The following is an 18,477-nucleotide window of genomic DNA, read 5'->3' as shown; positions in this document are numbered from 1 at the left end:
ACCCCTACACCTACCACATCCTTATTGAGGTACCCCCTACATCTACCACATCCTTACCAAGGTACCCCTACACCTACCACATCCTTATTGAGGTACCCCCTACATCTACCACAGCCTTACCAAGGTACCCCTACATCTACCACATCCTAACCAAGGTACCCCCTACACCTACCACATCCTTACCAAGGTACCCCTACACCTACCACATCCTTATTGAGGTACCCCTACACCTACCACATCCTTACCAAGGTACCCCTACACCTACCACATCCTTACCAAGGTACCCCTACACCTACCACATCCTTACCAAGGTAACCCCTACCACATCCTTACCAAGGTACCCCCACCTACCACATCCTTACCAAGGTACCCCTACCACATCCTTACCAAGGTACCCCTACCACATCCTTACCAAGGTACCCCTACCACATCCTTACCAAGTTACCCCTACCACATCCTTACCAAGGTACCCCCTACACCTACCACATCCTTACCAAGGTACCCCTACACCTACCACATCCTAACCAAGGTACCCCTACACCTACCACATCCTTACCAAGGTACCCCCTACACCTACCACATCCTTACCAAGGTACCCACTACACCTACCACATCCTTACCAAGGTACCCCTACACCTACCACATCCTAACCAAGGTACCCCTACACCTACCACATCCTTACCAAGGTACCCCTACACCTACCACATCCTTACCAAGGTACCCCCTACCACATCCTCACCAAGGTACCACCTACCACATCCTTACCAAGGTACCCCTACACCTACCACATCCTTACCAAGGTACCCCTACACCTACCACATCCTTACCAAGGTACCCCCTACACCTACCACATCCTTACCAAGGTACCCCTACCACATCCTAACCAAGGTACCCCTACACCTACCACATCCTAACCAAGGTACCCCTACCACATCCTTACCAAGGTACCCCTACACCTACCACATCCTTATTGAGGTACCCCCTACATCTACCACATCCTTACCAAGGTACCCCTACACCTACCACATCCTTATTGAGGTACCCCCTACATCTACCACAGCCTTACCAAGGTACCCCTACATCTACCACATCCTAACCAAGGTACCCCCTACACCTACCACATCCTTACCAAGGTACCCCTACACCTACCACATCCTTATTGAGGTACCCCTACACCTACCACATCCTTATTGAGGTACCCCTACACCTACCACATCCTTATTGAGGTACCCCTACACCTACCACATCCTTATTGAGGTACCCCTACACCTACCACATCCTTATTGAGGTACCCCTACACCTACCACATCCTTACCGAGGTACCCCTACACCTACCACATCCTTACCAAGGTACCCCCTACACCTACCACATCCTTACCAAGGTACCCCTACACCTACCACATCCTTATTGAGGTACCCCTACACCTACCACATCCTTACCAAGGTACCCCTACACCTACCACATCCTTACCAAGGTACCCCTACACCTACCACATTCTTACCAAGGTACCCCTACACCTACCACATCCTTACCAAGGTAACCCCTACCACATCCTTACCAAGGTACCCCTACACCTACCACATCCTTACCAAGGTACCCCTACCACATCCTTACCAAGGTACCCCTACCACATCCTTACCAAGGTACCCCTACCACATCCTTACCAAGGTACCCCCTACACCTACCACATCCTTACCAAGGTACCCCCTACACCTACCACATCCTTACCAAGGTACCCCTACACCTACCACATCCTAACCAAGGTACCCCTACACCTACCACATCCTTACCAAGGTACCCCTACACCTACCACATCCTAACCAAGGTACCCCTACACCTACCACATCCTTACCAAGGTACCCCTACACCTACCACATCCTTACCAAGGTACCCCCTACCACATCCTCACCAAGGTACCACCTACCACATCCTTACCAAGGTACCCCTACACCTACCACATCCTTACCAAGGTACCCCTACACCTACCACATCCTTACCAAGGTACCCCCTACACCTACCACATCCTTACCAAGGTACCCCTACCACATCCTAACCAAGGTACCCCTACACCTACCACATCCTTACCAAGGTACCCCTACCACATCCTTACCGAGGTACCCCTACCACATCCTTACCGAGGTACCCCTACCGCACCCGTACCGAGGTACCCCTACCGCACCCGTACCGAGGTACCCCTACCGCACCCGTACCGAGGTACCCCTACCGCACCCGCACCGAGGTACCCCTACCGCACCCGCACCGAGGTACCCCTACCGCACCCGCACCGAGGTACCCCTACCGCACCCGTACCGAGGTACCCCTACCGCACCCGTACCGAGGTACCCCTACCGCACCCGTACCGAGGTACCCCTACCGCACCCGTACCGAGGTACCCCTACCGCACCCGTACCGAGGTACCCCTACCGCACCCGTACCGAGGTACCCCTACCGCCCCCACCGAGGTACCCCTACCGCACCCGCACCGAGGTACCCCTACCGCACCCGTACCGAGGTACCCCTACCGCACCCGCACCGAGGTACCCCTACCGCCCCGTACCGAGGTACCCCTACCGCACCCGCACCGAGGCCCCTACCGCACCCGCACCGAGGTACCCCTACCGCACCCGTACCGAGGTACCCCTACCGCCCCCGCACCGAGGTACCCCTACCGCCCCGCACCGAGGTACCCCTACCGCCCCGCACCGAGGTACCCCTACCGCCCCGCACCGAGGTACCCCTACCGCCCCCGCACCGAGGTACCCCTACCGCCCCGCACCGAGGTACCCCTACCGCCCCCGCACCGAGGTACCCCTACCGCCCCGCACCGAGGTACCCCTACCGCCCCCGCACCGAGGTACCCCTACCGCCCCGCACCGAGGTACCCCTACCGCCCCCGCACCGAGGTACCCCTACCGCCCCCGCACCGAGGTACCCCTACCGCCCCCGCACCGAGGTACCCCTACCGCCCCCGTACCGAGGTACCCCTACCGCCCCCGTACCGAGGTACCCCTATATCCCTACATCTACTACAACCTACACTACCGTTCAAAAGTTTGGGTCACTTAGAAATACATAATTTTGTCCATTAAAATAACATCAAATTGATCAGAAATACAGTGTAGACATTGTTAATGTTGTAAATGACTATTGTAGCTGGAAACGGCTGATTTTTAATGGAATATCTACATAGGCGTACAGAGGCCCATTATCAGCAACCATCACTCCTGTGTTCCAATGGCACGTTGTGTTAGCTAATCCAAGTTTATCAATTTAAAATGTTTATTGATCATTAGAAAACCCCTTTGCAATTATGTTAGCACAGCTGAAAACTGTTGTTCTCATTAAAGAAGCAATACAACTTTAGCCTAGCTCAGTATCTGGAGCATCAGCATTTGTGAGTTCGATTACAGGCTCAAAATGGCCTGAAACAAAGACCTTTCTTCTGAAACCTATATCTACCTAAGGTACCCCTAGAATATGTCTCATGGTCTGACAATCACCGCTGTAGCTCTGCCACCTTGCCCCGCAGGTGTGGAAGGGGAATGTAGTGGATTGAAAGACAGCCCATGCAAAATAACCCTGATCTCTAGTTTAAATAGTTGGATTTTTTTTATTATGCTTAATTTGATTTATGCGGGACATTTTTTTTTAAAGAGTGTGTGTTGTGTTTTCAGGGGGAGATAAAGCTGTCCGTCACCATAGAGGATGAGGCCAACCAGGAGCTCCCGTCAGCAGTGCAGCTGTTCAGACCCATCCGACAGCATGTTTACGGGGTTCTCTTCAGCCTGGCTGAAGCCAAGAAGAAGGCTGAGAGACTAGCCATGAGGCGCAACCGTCTGCCTGAATGTAAGACACTGCTAACTAGCTATACTCTACAACTCGTTTAAGAAACTACTACCTACCTATACTACTAATGTAAGAAACTACTACCTACCTATACTACTAATGTAAGAAACTACTACCTACCTATACTAATGTAGAAACTACAACCTACCTATACTACTAATGTAGAAACTACAACCTTCCTATACTACTAATGTAGAAACTACAACCTTCCTATACTACTAATGTAGAAACTACAACCTTCCTATACTAATAATGTAGAAACTACAACCTTCTATACTAATAATGTAGAAACTACAACCTTCCTATACTAATAATGTAGAAACTACTACCTACCTATCTACCTACCTAATGTAGAAACTACTACCTACCTATCTACCTACCTAATGTAGAAACTACTACCTACCTAATGTAGAAACTACAACCTTCCTACAATACTAATGTAGAAACTACAACCTTCCTACATTACTAATGTAGAAACTACAACCTTCCTACATTACTAATGTAGAAACTACAACCTTCCTACACTAATAAATGTAAGAAATGATCTACCTATACTAATAATGTAGAAACTACTATCTACCTACAGTTGAAGTTGGAAGTTTACATACACTTAGGTTGGAGTCATTAACTTGTTTTTCAACCACTACACACATTTCTTGTTAATAAACTATAGTTTTGGCAAGTCTGTTAGGACATCTACTTTGTGCATGACACAAGTCATTTTCCCAAAAATTGTTTACAGACAGATTATTTCACTTATAATTCACTGCATCACAATTCCAGTGGGTCAGAAGTTTAGAAAAACACCAAGGGGACTATGCCTTTAAACAGCTTGGAAAATTACAGAAAATGATGTCATGGCTTTAGAAGCTTCTGATAGGCTAATTGACATCATTTGAGTCAATTGGAGGTGTACCTGTGGATGTATTTCAAGGCCTACCTTCAAACTCAGTGCCTCTTTGCTTGACATCATGGAAAAATCAAAAGAAATCAGCCAAGACCTCAAAAAGAATTGTAGACCTCCACAAGTCTGGTTCATCCTTGGGAGCAATTTCCAAAAACCTGAAGGTACCACGTTCATCTGTACAAACAATAGTATGCAAGTATAAACACCATGGGACCACGCAGCCGTCATACCGCTCAGGAAGGAGATGTGTTCTGTCTCCTAGAGATGAATGTACTCTGGTACAAAAAGTGCAAATCAATGCCAGAACAACAGCAACGAACCTTGTGAAGATGCTGGAGGAAACAGGTACAAAGTATTTATATCCACAGTGAAACGAGTCCTATATCGACATAACCTGAAAGGTTGTTTCCAAAACCGCCATAAAAAAGCCAGACCACGGTTTACACATGGGGTGAGACTGTACTTTTTGGAGAAATGTCCTCTGGTCTCATTAAACAGCTTGTGGAAAGCTACCCGAAACGTTTGACCCAAGTTAAACAATTTAAAGGCAATGTTACCAAATACTAATTGAGTGTATATAAACTTCTGACCCACTGGGAATGTGATGCAAGAAATAAAATCTGAAATAAATCATTCTCTCTACTATTATTCTGACATTTCACATTCTTAAAATAAAGTGGTGATCCTTACTGACCGAAGATGGGGCATTTTTAAAAGGATTAAATGTCGGGAATTGTGAAACTGAGTTTGAACGTATTTGGCTAAGGTGTAAACTTCTGCCTTCAACTGTACCTATACCATACTACTAATGTAATAGACTACCTACATTACTGTAATAAACTATTACCTACTTATGCTATACTACTAATGTTTGAAACTACTACCTACCTATACTACTAATGTAGAAACTACTACCTACCTATACTACTAATGTAGAAACTACTACCTACCTATACTACTAATGTAGAAACTACTACCTACCTATACTACTAATGTAGAAACTACTACCTACCTATACTACTAATGTAGAAACTACTACCTACCTATACTACTAATGTAGAAACTACTACCTACCTATACTACTAATGTAGAAACTACTGCCTACCTATACTACTAATGTAGAAACTACTGCCTACCTATACTACTAATGTAGAAACTACTGCCTACCTATACTACTAATGTAGAAACTACTGCCTACCTATACTACTAATGTAGAAACTACTGCCTACCTATACTAATGTAGAAACTACAACCTACCTATACTACTAATGTAGAAACTACAACCTACCTATACTACTAATGTAGAAACTACTAACTATATTACTAATGTAAGAAACTACTACCTACCTACCTACCTATATTACTAATGTACGAAACTGCTAACTGCTAATAATGTAGAAACCACTACCTTCCACAACTACTACCTACCTATACTAATAATGTAGAAACTACTACCTACCTATACTAATAATGTAGAAACTACTACCTACCTATACTACTAATGTAGAAACTATTAATCAAATCAAATCAAATCAAATTTATTTATATAGCCCTTCGTACATCAGCTGATATCTCAAAGTGCTGTACAGAAACCCAGCCTAAAACCCCAAACAGCAAACAATGCAGGTGTAAAAGCACGGTGGCTAGGAAAAACTCCCTAGAAAGGCCAAAACCTAGGAAGAAACCTAGAGAGGAACCGGGCTATGTGGGGTGGCCAGTCCTCTTCTGGCTGTGCCGGGTAGAGATTATAACAGAACATGACCAAGATGTTCAAATGTTCATAAATGACCAGCATGGTCAAATAATAATAAGGCAGAACAGTTGAAACTGGAGCAGCAGCACAGTCAGATGGACTGGGGACAGCAAGGAGCCATCATGTCAGGTAGTCCTGGGGCACGGTCCTAGGGCTCAGGTCCTCCGAGAGAGAGAGAAAGAAAGAGAGAATTAGAGAGAGCATATGTGGGGTGGCCAGTCCTCTTCTGGCTGTGCCAGGTGGAGATTATAACAGAACGTGGCCAAGATGTTCAAATGTTCATAAATGACCAGCATGGTTGAATAATAGTAAGGCAGAACAGTTGAAACTGGAGCAGGAGCATGGCCAGGTGGACTGGGGACAGCAAGGAGTCCTCATGTCAGGTAGTCCTGGGACATGGTCCTAGGGCCCAGGCCAGTTGAAACTGGAGCAGCAGCATGGCCAGGTGGACTGGGGACAGCAAGGAGTCATCATGTCAGGTAGTCCTGGGGCATGGTTCTAGGGCTCAGGTCCTCCGAGAGAGAGAAAGAAAGAGAGAAGGAGAGAATTAGAGAACGCACACTTAGATTTACACAGGACACCGAATAGGACAGGAGAAGTACTCCAGATAAACAAACTGACCCTAGCCCCCCGACACATAAACTACTGCAGCATAAATACTGGAGGCTGAGACAGGAGGGGTCAGGAGACACTGTGGCCCCATCCGAGGACACCCCCGGACAGGGCCAAACAGGAAGGATATAACCCCACCCACTTTGCCAAAGCACAGCCCCCACACCACTAGAGGGAAATCTTCAACCACCAACTTACCATCCTGAGACAAGGCCGAGTATAGCCCACAAAGATCTCCGACACGGTACAACCCAAGGGGTGGGGGGGGGAACCCAGACAGGCCGACCACAACAGTGAATCAACCCACCCAGGTGACGCATCCCCCCCCAGGGACGGCACCTGTACTACTAATGTAGAAACTAATGTAGAAACTAATGTAGAAACTACTACCTACCTACCTAACTACTACCTACCTATACTAATAATGTAGAAACTACTACCTACCTATACTAATAATGTAGAAACTACTACCTACCTATACTACTAATGTAGAAACTACTGCCTACCTATACTAATGTAGAAACTACAACCTACCTATACTACTAATGTAGAAACTACAACCTACCTATACTACTAATGTAGAAACTACTAACTATATTACTAATGTAAGAAACTACTACCTACCTACCTACCTATATTACTAATGTACGAAACTGCTAACTGCTAATAATGTAGAAACCACTACCTTCCACAACTACTACCTACCTATACTAATAATGTAGAAACTACTACCTACCTATACTAATAATGTAGAAACTACTACCTACCTATACTACTAATGTAGAAACTATTAATCAAATCAAATCAAATCAAATTTATTTATATAGCCCTTCGTACATCAGCTGATATCTCAAAGTGCTGTACAGAAACCCAGCCTAAAACCCCAAACAGCAAACAATGCAGGTGTAAAAGCACGGTGGCTAGGAAAAACTCCCTAGAAAGGCCAAAACCTAGGAAGAAACCTAGAGAGGAACCGGGCTATGTGGGGTGGCCAGTCCTCTTCTGGCTGTGCCGGGTAGAGATTATAACAGAACATGACCAAGATGTTCAAATGTTCATAAATGACCAGCATGGTCAAATAATAATAAGGCAGAACAGTTGAAACTGGAGCAGCAGCACAGTCAGATGGACTGGGGACAGCAAGGAGCCATCATGTCAGGTAGTCCTGGGGCACGGTCCTAGGGCTCAGGTCCTCCGAGAGAGAGAAAGAAAGAGAGAATTAGAGAGAGCATATGTGGGGTGGCCAGTCCTCTTCTGGCTGTGCCAGGTGGAGATTATAACAGAACGTGGCCAAGATGTTCAAATGTTCATAAATGACCAGCATGGTTGAATAATAGTAAGGCAGAACAGTTGAAACTGGAGCAGGAGCATGGCCAGGTGGACTGGGGACAGCAAGGAGTCCTCATGTCAGGTAGTCCTGGGACATGGTCCTAGGGCCCAGGCCAGTTGAAACTGGAGCAGCAGCATGGCCAGGTGGACTGGGGACAGCAAGGAGTCATCATGTCAGGTAGTCCTGGGGCATGGTTCTAGGGCTCAGGTCCTCCGAGAGAGAGAAAGAAAGAGAGAAGGAGAGAATTAGAGAACGCACACTTAGATTTACACAGGACACCGAATAGGACAGGAGAAGTACTCCAGATAAACAAACTGACCCTAGCCCCCGACACATAAACTACTGCAGCATAAATACTGGAGGCTGAGACAGGAGGGGTCAGGAGACACTGTGGCCCCATCCGAGGACACCCCGGACAGGGCCAAACAGGAAGGATATAACCCCACCCACTTTGCCAAAGCACAGCCCCCACACCACTAGAGGGAAATCTTCAACCACCAACTTACCATCCTGAGACAAGGCCGAGTATAGCCCACAAAGATCTCCGACACGGTACAACCCAAGGGGTGGGGGGGGAACCCAGACAGGCCGACCACAACAGTGAATCAACCCACCCAGGTGACGCATCCCCCCCCAGGGACGGCACCTGTACTACTAATGTAGAAACTAATGTAGAAACTAATGTAGAAACTACTACCTACCTACCTAACTACTACCTACCTATACTAATAATGTAGAAACTACTACCTACCTATACTAATAATGTAGAAACTACTACCTACCTATACTACTAATGTAGAAACTACTACCTACCTATACTACTAATGTAGAAACTACTACCTACCTATACTACTAATGTAGAAACTACTACCTACCTATACTACTAATGTAGAAACTACTACCTACCTATACTAATAATGTAGAAACTACTACCTACCTATACTACTAATGTAGAAACTACTACCTACCTATACTACTAATGTAGAAACTACAACCTTCCTATACTAATAATGTAGAAACTACAACCTACCTATACTACTAATGTAGAAACTACTACCTACCTATACTACTAATGTAGAAACTACTACCTACCTATACTACTAATGTAGAAACTACTACCTACCTATACTACTAATGTAGAAACTACTACCTACCTATACTACTAATGTAGAAACTACTACCTACCTATACTACTAATGTAGAAACTACTACCTACCTATACTACTAATGTAGAAACTACTACCTACCTATACTACTAATGTAGAAACTACTACCTACCTATACTACTAATGTAGAAACTACTACCTACCTATACTACTAATGTAGAAACTACTACCTACCTATACTAATGTAGAAACTACTACCTACCTATACTACTAATGTAGAAACTACTACCTTCCTATACTAATAATGTAAGAAACTGCTCCCTACCTACACTCTACTACCAGCTAGTCTTTATTAGCTAGTCTCTACTGACCAAGTCCTAGTAGAAGGCTGAGGGACTGGGATGCCACCGTCTGCCAAAGTGCTGGAGTCAGCCAGGTAACCTGGAGGCCGACTAGCAACAGCTTCAAATCTGACAGGAAGGGTTTCTAACATCAGTATCCTAGAGGTCATCTTTTGTTGTTGTGCCCTTGAGCAAAGCTCTTCATCTGGGGCAGCAGGGTAGCCTAGTGGTTAGAGTGTTGGACGAGTAACCGAAAGGTTGCAAGTTCAAATCCCGAGCTGAAAAGGTACAAATCTGTCGTTAACCCACTGTTCCTAGGCCGTCATTGAAAATAAGAATTTGTTCTTAACTGACTTGCCTAGTTAAATAAAGGTTAAAAAATAAACATCTCTAAACTGCTCCCTATACTGAGACTGACCCAATGCCTCAACCCCTCAGTGTATTTATTGCTATTTGTGACCGACTACCTCAATTCGGTTATGTTGCAAAATTTGAAATGGTGTTTTATACATTATATAGTTTTATACATTTGATTAAAGCGTAGACTTGGCTAGAAAATGGTATATCATACGCTGCTGTTGAGGAACAATGGGAAAGTAATTCTGATTTGAAAGTTGATAAACTTGTTAACCCACTTTTGGAGAAAATGGCCCTTGAATATTTTGGGAAACCTACTGGAGAGCTGTATACACCCATTCAGCATCGTTCACACCCTCTCAAGCCTTAGCCCCACCCATTCAGCATCGTTCACACCCTCTCAAGCCTTAGCCCCACCCATTCAGCATCGTTCACACCCTCTTAAGCCTTAGCCCCACCCATCTCTTTAAAGATCCACATGTGAGGCCATGTTTTAAACACAGTGAGTAGTTTAGTAAACAATCAAAGATTTAAAGACTAAAAATTGTAAAAGTAGTAACCTACAATAAGGAAAAACTCCTGGTAAAAATACACTATCTGCAGGTCATGTCTTGACATTACTGTCTCTGGTAAACACACATGTTCATGAAATACAATAGATGGCTGTAATCACCCCCAGACAGGTTAAAGTTACTAATGTGTTCCAGACCCCCCTGTGGCAGTGAAGGTGTGTTAGGGTCAGAGGTCAGGGTTAATGTTATTAATGTGTTCCAGACCCCCCTGTGGCAGTGAAGGTGTGTTAGGGTCAGAGGTCAAGGTTAATGTTACTAATGTGTTCCAGACCCCCCTGTGGCAGTGAAGGGGTGGGTGTTTTAGGGTCAGAGGTCAGGGTTAATGTTACTAATGTGTTCCAGACCCCCCTGTGGCAGTGAAGGAGTGGGTGTGTTAGGGTCAGAGGTCAGGGTTAATGTTACTAATGTGTTCCAGACTCCCCTGTGGCAGTGAAGGAGTGGGTGTGTTAGGGTCAGAGGTCAGGGTTATTGTTACTAATGTGTTCCAGACTCCCCTGTGGCAGTGAAGGTGTGTTAGGGTCAGAGGTCAGGGTTAATGTTATTTATGTGTTCCAGACCCCCCTGTGGCAGTGAAGGAGTGGGCAGCCTACAAGGGGAAGTCCCCCCACACCCCAGAGCTGGTGGAGGCTCTGCCCTTTAGAGAGTGGACCTGTCCAAACCTGAAGAAACTGTGGCTGGGCAAGGCTGTGGAGGATAAGAACGGCAGGATGAGGGCCTTCCTGGCCTGTATGAGGTCAGATGCCCCAGCCATGCTCAACCCAGCCTGCGTCCCCACACATCTCCTGGTTCTCTGCTGCGTGTTGAGGTGAGGGAACACACACACACACACACACACACACACACACACACACACACACACACACACACACACACACACACACACACACACACACACACACACACACACACTGAGAGGCAGACAAATGATCTGTCGTTTTCTGCTGAGTGTCTACTGTATTGTTCTGTGTTGAGAGATAATGGAAAACCTGATCAGACAGTGTTAGTAATGATCGGATTTTACTAAGGTCAGTTCCTGTATGTTGTCATGTTGTAAATTTGCCTTGTGTTTCCGTTCTAGGTTTATGTTACAATGGCCAGGAGTACGAGTTTTGCGTGGTAAGGAACTGGACGCGTTCCTAGCCCAAGCACTTTCTCCCAAACTGTATGAGCCTGAACAGCTGCAGGAACTCAAGGTGATTTTGTAGCGAGTCTGAGGAGTGTCCTGAAACCACCCAGTGGCAGACAGTGGTATTACACGCTGCTTACACACACACACACACACACACACACACACACACACACACACACACACACACACACACACACACACACACACACACACACACACACACACACACACACACACACACACACACACACACACACACACACACACACACACACACACACACTTTAACAATTCTCCTGGACTAGGCTTCCCGAAACCATTGATAACTTCCCAGGTTTTCCAGAATTCCTAGTTGGAAGAGTCTGGATTTCTAACCTGATTCAGGGAATTTTCCAAAGGGCATTTCTGGAAAACCTGGTAATTTGGTGAAAGTTATGTGAGTTTCCAACCCTATCCTGGACTGAACAGCTGCAGAGGTTCTCTTCTGTAGTCCAGTAGTATGTGTACTCTGGGTCCAGGAAACAGTCCCCATCAGTTGGGTAACCTATCAGATCCTCCCAACTGGGCTGTTCTGAGTTGGTCCATTTCAACATGTTTCTCAGAGAGGATAGGTGGACTGACGAGACTCTAGGTGGTTCTACAGGACACTGCTCATATTGTCTCAACAATAATGTGCTTAACTACACTAAACATGAACCAGCTGCTTCTGATCTGCTGTTATGGTAGTCTGTGTGAATGCCTGGCTGGCTGGCTACGTGGATGGCTGGCTCAGTGTGGTTGGCTGGGTGACTGGTTGGTTGGTAGGCTCTGGCTGGGTGACTGGTTGGTTGGCTCTGTGTGGTTGGCTGGTAGATTGTCAGCTAGTGTCCTGAGTGTCGGCAGACTGGGGGACTGGGCTGAGTGTCGGGGGACTGGGGGACTGGGCTGAGTGTCGGGGGACTGGGGGACTGGGCTGAGTGTCGGGGGACTGGGGGACTGGGCTGAGTGTCGGGGGACTGGGGGACTGGGTTGAGTGTGGGGGACTGGGCTGAGTGTGGGGGACTGGGCTGAGTGTGGGGGACTGGAGTGTGGGGGACTGGGCTGAGTGTGGGGGACTGGGCTGAGTGTCGGGGGACTGGGCTGAGTGTCGGGGACTGGGCTGAGTGTCGGGGGACTGGGCTGAGTGTCGGGGGACTGGGCTGAGTGTCGGGGGACTGGGCTGGGCTGAGTGTCGGGGGACTGGGCTGAGTGTCGGGGGACTGGGCTGAGTGTCGGGGGACTGGGCTGAGTGTCGGGGGACTGGGCTGAGTGTCGGGGGACTGGGCTGAGTGTCGGGGGACTGGGCTGAGTGTCGGGGGACTGGGCTGAGTGTCGGGGGACTGGGGGACTGGGCTGAGTGTCGGGGGACTGGGCTGAGTGTCGGGGGACTGGGCTGAGTGTCGGGGGACTGGGGGACTGGGCTGAGTGTCGGGGGACTGGGGGACTGGGCTGAGTGTCGGGGGGGGACTGGGCTGAGTGTCGGGGGACTGGGCTGAGTGTCGGGGGACTGGGCTGAGTGTCGGGGACTGGGCTGAGTGTCGGGGGACTGGGCTGAGTGTCGGGGGACTGGGCTGAGTGTCGGGACTGGGCTGAGTGTCGGGGGACTGGGCTGAGTGTCGGGGGACTGGGCTGAGTGTCGGGGGACTGGGCTGAGTGTCGGGGGACTGGGCTGAGTGTCGGGGGACTGGGCTGAGTGTCGGGGGACTGGGCTGAGTGTCGGGGGACTGGGCTGAGTGTCGGGGGACTGGGCTGAGTGTCTGGGGGACTGGGCTGAGTGTCGGGGGACTGGGGACTCGGGGGACTGGGCTGAGTGTCGGGGGACTGGGCTGAGTGTCGGGGGACTGGGCTGAGTGTCGGGGGACTGGGCTGAGTGTCGGGGGACTGGGCTGAGTGTCGGGGACTGGGCTGGGTGTCGGGGGACTGGGCTGGGTGTCGGGGGACTGGGCTTGGGTGTCGGGGGACTGGGCTTGGGTGTCGGGGGACTGGGCTTGGGTGTCGGGGGACTGGGCTTGGGTGTCGGGGGACTGGGCTTGGGTGTCGGGGGACTGGGCTTGGGTGTCGGGGGACTGGGGGACTGGGCTGAGTGTCTGCAGACTGGGCTGTGACCTCTGCTTGCAGTGCTTTGCTCTGTGGAATGCTGTTAACAGGGGTTACTACTGGGGGGTTACTACTGGGGGGTTACTACTGGGGGATTACTACTGGGGGTTACTTCTGTAGTGGGGGGTTACTACTGGGGGGTTACTACTGGGGGATACTGACTGTAGTGGAGGGGTCCGGGGACTGGGCTGAGGGGGTTACTACTGTAGTGGGGGGGACTGGGCTGTAGTGGGGGGTTACTACTGTAGTGTGGGGGTTACTACTTGGGGGTTACTACTGTCGTGGGGGTTACTACTGGGGGTTACTACTGTAGTGGGGGGTGCTACTGGGGGTGGTACTACTGGGGGTGGTACTACTGGGGTCTGGGGTACTACTGGGGGGGGGGGACTGGGAGGGTTACTACTGGGGGACTACTGTTGTGGGGGTTACTACTGTTGTGGGGGTTACTACTGGGGGGTTACTACTGTAGTGGGGGGTTACTACTGTAGTGGGGGGTTACTGGGGGGTTACTACTTGGGTGTCGGGGGGTTACTACTGGGGGGGGTTACTACTGTGCTTTGCTCTGTGGTGGAGGGGTACTACTGGGGGTTACTACTGGGGGTGGTACTACTGGGGGGATACTACTGGGGGTTACTACTGGGGGGATTACTACTGTCGTGGGGGTTACTACTGGGGGGTTACTACTGTAGTGGGGGTTACTACTGGGGAGGTACTACTGGGGGTTTTACTACTGGGGGGTTACTACTGTAGTGGGGGTTACTACTGTAGTGGGGGTTACTCCTGGGGGGGAGAATTCAGTAGTATCTGAGACCCCCCACCACCAGGAGTGTATCTGAGACCCCCCCACCTGGAGTGTATCTGAGACCCCCCCACCTGGAGTGTATCTGAGACCCCCCCCCACCTGGAGTGTATCTGAGACCCCCCACCTGGAGTGTATCTGAGACCCCCCCACCTGGAGTGTATCTGAGACCCCCCCACCTGGAGTGTATCTGAGACCCCCACCAGGGTAGTGTACTCTGAGACCCCCCCCACCAGGAGTGTATCTGAGACCCCCCCCCACCAGGAGTGTATCTGAGACCCCCCCCACCAGGAGTGTATCTGAGACCCCCCCCCACCAGGAGTGTATCTGAGACCCCCCCCCACCAGGAATGTATCTGAGACCCCCCCCACCAGGAGTGTATCTGAGACCCCCCCACCAGGAGTGTATCTGAGACCCCCCCCCCCACCAGGAGTGTATCTGAGACCCCCCCCCACCAGGAGTGTATCTGAGACCCCCCCACCAGGAGTGTATCTGAGACCCCCACCAGGAGTGTATCTGAGACCCCCCCACCAGGAGTGTATCTGAGACCCCCCCACCAGGAGTGTATCTGAGACCCCCCCCCCACCAGGGTGTATCTGAGACCCCCCCCCACCAGGAGTGTATCTGAGACCCCCCACACCAGGAGTGTATCTGAGACCCCCCCACCAGGAGTGTATCTGAGACCCCCCCACCAGGAGTGTATCTGAGACCCCCCCACCAGGAGTGTATCTGAGACCCCCCCACCAGGAGTGTATCTGAGACCCCCCACCTGGAGTGTATCTGAGACCCCCCCACCTGGAGTGTATCTGAGACCCCCCCACCTGGAGTGTATCTGAGACCCCCCCACCTGGAGTGTATCTGAGACCCCCCCACCTGGAGTGTATCTGAGACCCCCCCCCAGGAGTGTATCTGAGACCCCCCCACCAGGAGTGTATCTGAGACCCCCCACACCAGGAGTGTATCTGAGACCCCCCCACCAGGAGTGTATCTGAGACCCCCCGGAGTGTATGAGACCCCCCCACCAGGAGTGTCTGAGACCCCCCCACCAGGAGTGTATCTGAGACCCCCCCCCCACCAGGAGTGTATCTGAGACCCCCCCACCAGGAGTGTATCTGAGACCCCCCCACCAGGAGTGTATCTGAGACCCCCCCCATCACCAGGAATGTATCCTAAGAGTAGTCCGGTAACTTGCCCTTATTCCCTCCTGAAAACAGGAATCTGACTGTCAGGATTTCTGGAAGAGCGGTGGACTTTGGGAAACACTATTCCTGTCACTGTGAGTTGTTCTCTAACTTTTTTTTTGTCTCTCCCTGTAGATTGATAATCTGGACCCCCGCGGCGTGCAGCTGGCTGCTCTGTTCATGAGCGGCGTGGACATGGCCTTATTGGCCAACGACGTGTGTGGCCAGCCAATCCCCTGGGAGCACTGCTGCCCATGGATGTACTTTGACGGCAAGCTGCTGCAGAGCAAACTGATCCGGGCCGTTCGGGACAAGGCTCCGCTCATCGACCTCTGTGATGGTCAGGTATCTACAGAGACAAACCTAGTACTAGTCTAGCATCTTCAACCTAGTACTAGTCTAGCATCTTCAACCTAGTACTAGTCTAGCATCTTCAACCTAGTACTAGTCTAGCATCTTCAACCTAGTACTAGTCTAGCATCTTCAACCTAGTACTAGTCTAGCATCTTCAACCTAGTACTAGTCTAGCATCTTCAACCTAGTACTAGTCTAGCATCTTCAACCTAGTACTAGTCTAGCATCTTCAACCTAGTACTAGTCTAGCATCTTCAACCTAGTACTAGTCTAGCATCTTCAACCTAGTACTAGTCTAGCATCTTCAACCTAGTACTAGTCTAGCATCTTCAACCTAGTACTATTCTAGCATCTTAATAATAATAATATATGCCATTTAGCAGACCTTTTATCCAGGAGTACTAGTCTAGCATCTTCAACCTAGTACTAGTCTAGCATCTTCAACCTAGTACTATTCTAGCATCTTCAACCTAGTACTAGTCTAGCATCTTCAACCTAGTACTATTCTAGCATCTTAATAATAATAATATATGCCATTTAGCAGACCTTTTATCCAAAGGACTTACTAGTCTAGCATCTTCAACCTAGTACTAGTCTAGCATCTTCAACCTAGTACTATTCTAGCATCTTCAACCTAGTACTAGTCTAGCATCTTCAACCTAGTACTAGTCTAGCATCTTCAACCTAGTACTAGTCTAGCAACTTCAACCTAGTACTAGTCTAGCAACTTCAACCTAGTACTAGTCTAGCATCTTCAACCTAGTACTAGTCTAGCATCTTCAACCTAGTACTAGTCTAGCATCTTCAACCTAGTACCCTCTAGCATCTTCAACCTAGTACTAGTCTAGCATCTTCAACCTAGTACTAGTCTAGCATCTTCAACCTAGTACTAGTCTAGCATCTTCAACCTAGTACTAGTCTAGCATCTTCAACCTAGTACTAGTCTAGCATCTTCAACCTAGTACTAGTCTAGCATCTTCAACCTAGTACTAGTCTAGCATCTTCAACCTAGTACTAGTCTAGCATCTTCAACCTAGTACTAGTCTAGCATCTTCAACCTAGTACTAGTCTAGCATCTTCAACCTAGTACTAGTCTAGCATCTTCAACCTAGTACTATTCTAGCATCTTAATAATAATAATATATGCCATTTAGCAGACGCTTTTATCCAAAGCGACTTACTAGTCTAGCATCTTCAACCTAGTACTAGTCTAGCATCTTCAACCTAGTACTATTCTAGCATCTTCAACCTAGTACTAGTCTAGCATCTTCAACCTAGTACTATTCTAGCATCTTAATAATAATAATATATGCCATTTCAGACCTTTTATCCAAAGCGACTTACTAGTCTAGCATCTTCAACCTAGTACTAGTCTAGCATCTTCAACCTAGTACTATTCTAGCATCTTCAACCTAGTACTAGTCTAGCATCTTCAACCTAGTACTAGTCTAGCATCTTCAACCTAGTACTAGTCTAGCAACTTCAACCTAGTACTAGTCTAGCATCTTCAACCTAGTACTAGTCTAGCATCTTCAACCTAGTACTAGTCTAGCATCTTCAACCTAGTACTAGTCTAGCATCTTCAACCTAGTACTAGTCTAGCATCTTCAACCTAGTACTAGTCTAGCATCTTCAACCTAGTACTAGTCTAGCATCTTCAACCTAGTACTAGTCTAGCATCTTCAACCTAGTACTAGTCTAGCATCTTCAACCTAGTACTATTCTAGCATCTTCAACCTAGTACTATTCTAGCATCTTCAACCTAGTACTAGTCTAGCATCTTCAACCTAGTACTAGTCTAGCATCTTCAACCTAGTACTAGTCTAGCATCTTCAACCTAGTACTAGTCTAGCATCTTCAACCTAGTACTAGTCTAGCATCTTCAACCTAGTACTAGTCTAGCATCTTCAACCTAGTACTAGTCTAGCATCTTCAACCTAGTACTAGTCTAGCATCTTCAACCTAGTACTAGTCTAGCATCTTCAACCTAGTACTAGTCTAGCATCTTCAACCTAGTACTAGTCTAGCATCTTCAACCTAGTACTAGTCTAGCATCTTCAACCTAGTACTAGTC

At 48.4% G+C, this 18,477-nt stretch overlaps 1 protein-coding gene across 3 annotated transcripts in view; it reads left to right on the top strand.

The window, feature by feature from the left end:
• Window positions 1-18,477, top strand: part of LOC124024202 (constitutive coactivator of PPAR-gamma-like protein 1) — a 65,533-nt gene that overhangs the window by 36,712 nt on the left and 10,344 nt on the right. For all 3 annotated transcript variants that reach the window (XM_046338214.1, XM_046338210.1, XM_046338204.1), the window contains exons 10-13: window positions 3,676-3,847; window positions 11,381-11,630; window positions 11,904-12,018; window positions 16,185-16,394. In XM_046338214.1, the coding sequence (XP_046194170.1) occupies window positions 3,676-3,847; window positions 11,381-11,630; window positions 11,904-12,018; window positions 16,185-16,394 (747 nt within the window). The remainder of the gene's footprint in view (window positions 1-3,675; window positions 3,848-11,380; window positions 11,631-11,903; window positions 12,019-16,184; window positions 16,395-18,477) is intronic.

This window comes from Oncorhynchus gorbuscha, linkage group LG03, assembly GCF_021184085.1.
Source record: "Oncorhynchus gorbuscha isolate QuinsamMale2020 ecotype Even-year linkage group LG03, OgorEven_v1.0, whole genome shotgun sequence".
Classification (NCBI taxonomy): Eukaryota; Metazoa; Chordata; class Actinopteri; order Salmoniformes; family Salmonidae; genus Oncorhynchus; species Oncorhynchus gorbuscha.
This window is presented reverse-complemented; position numbering and strand designations above follow the sequence as displayed.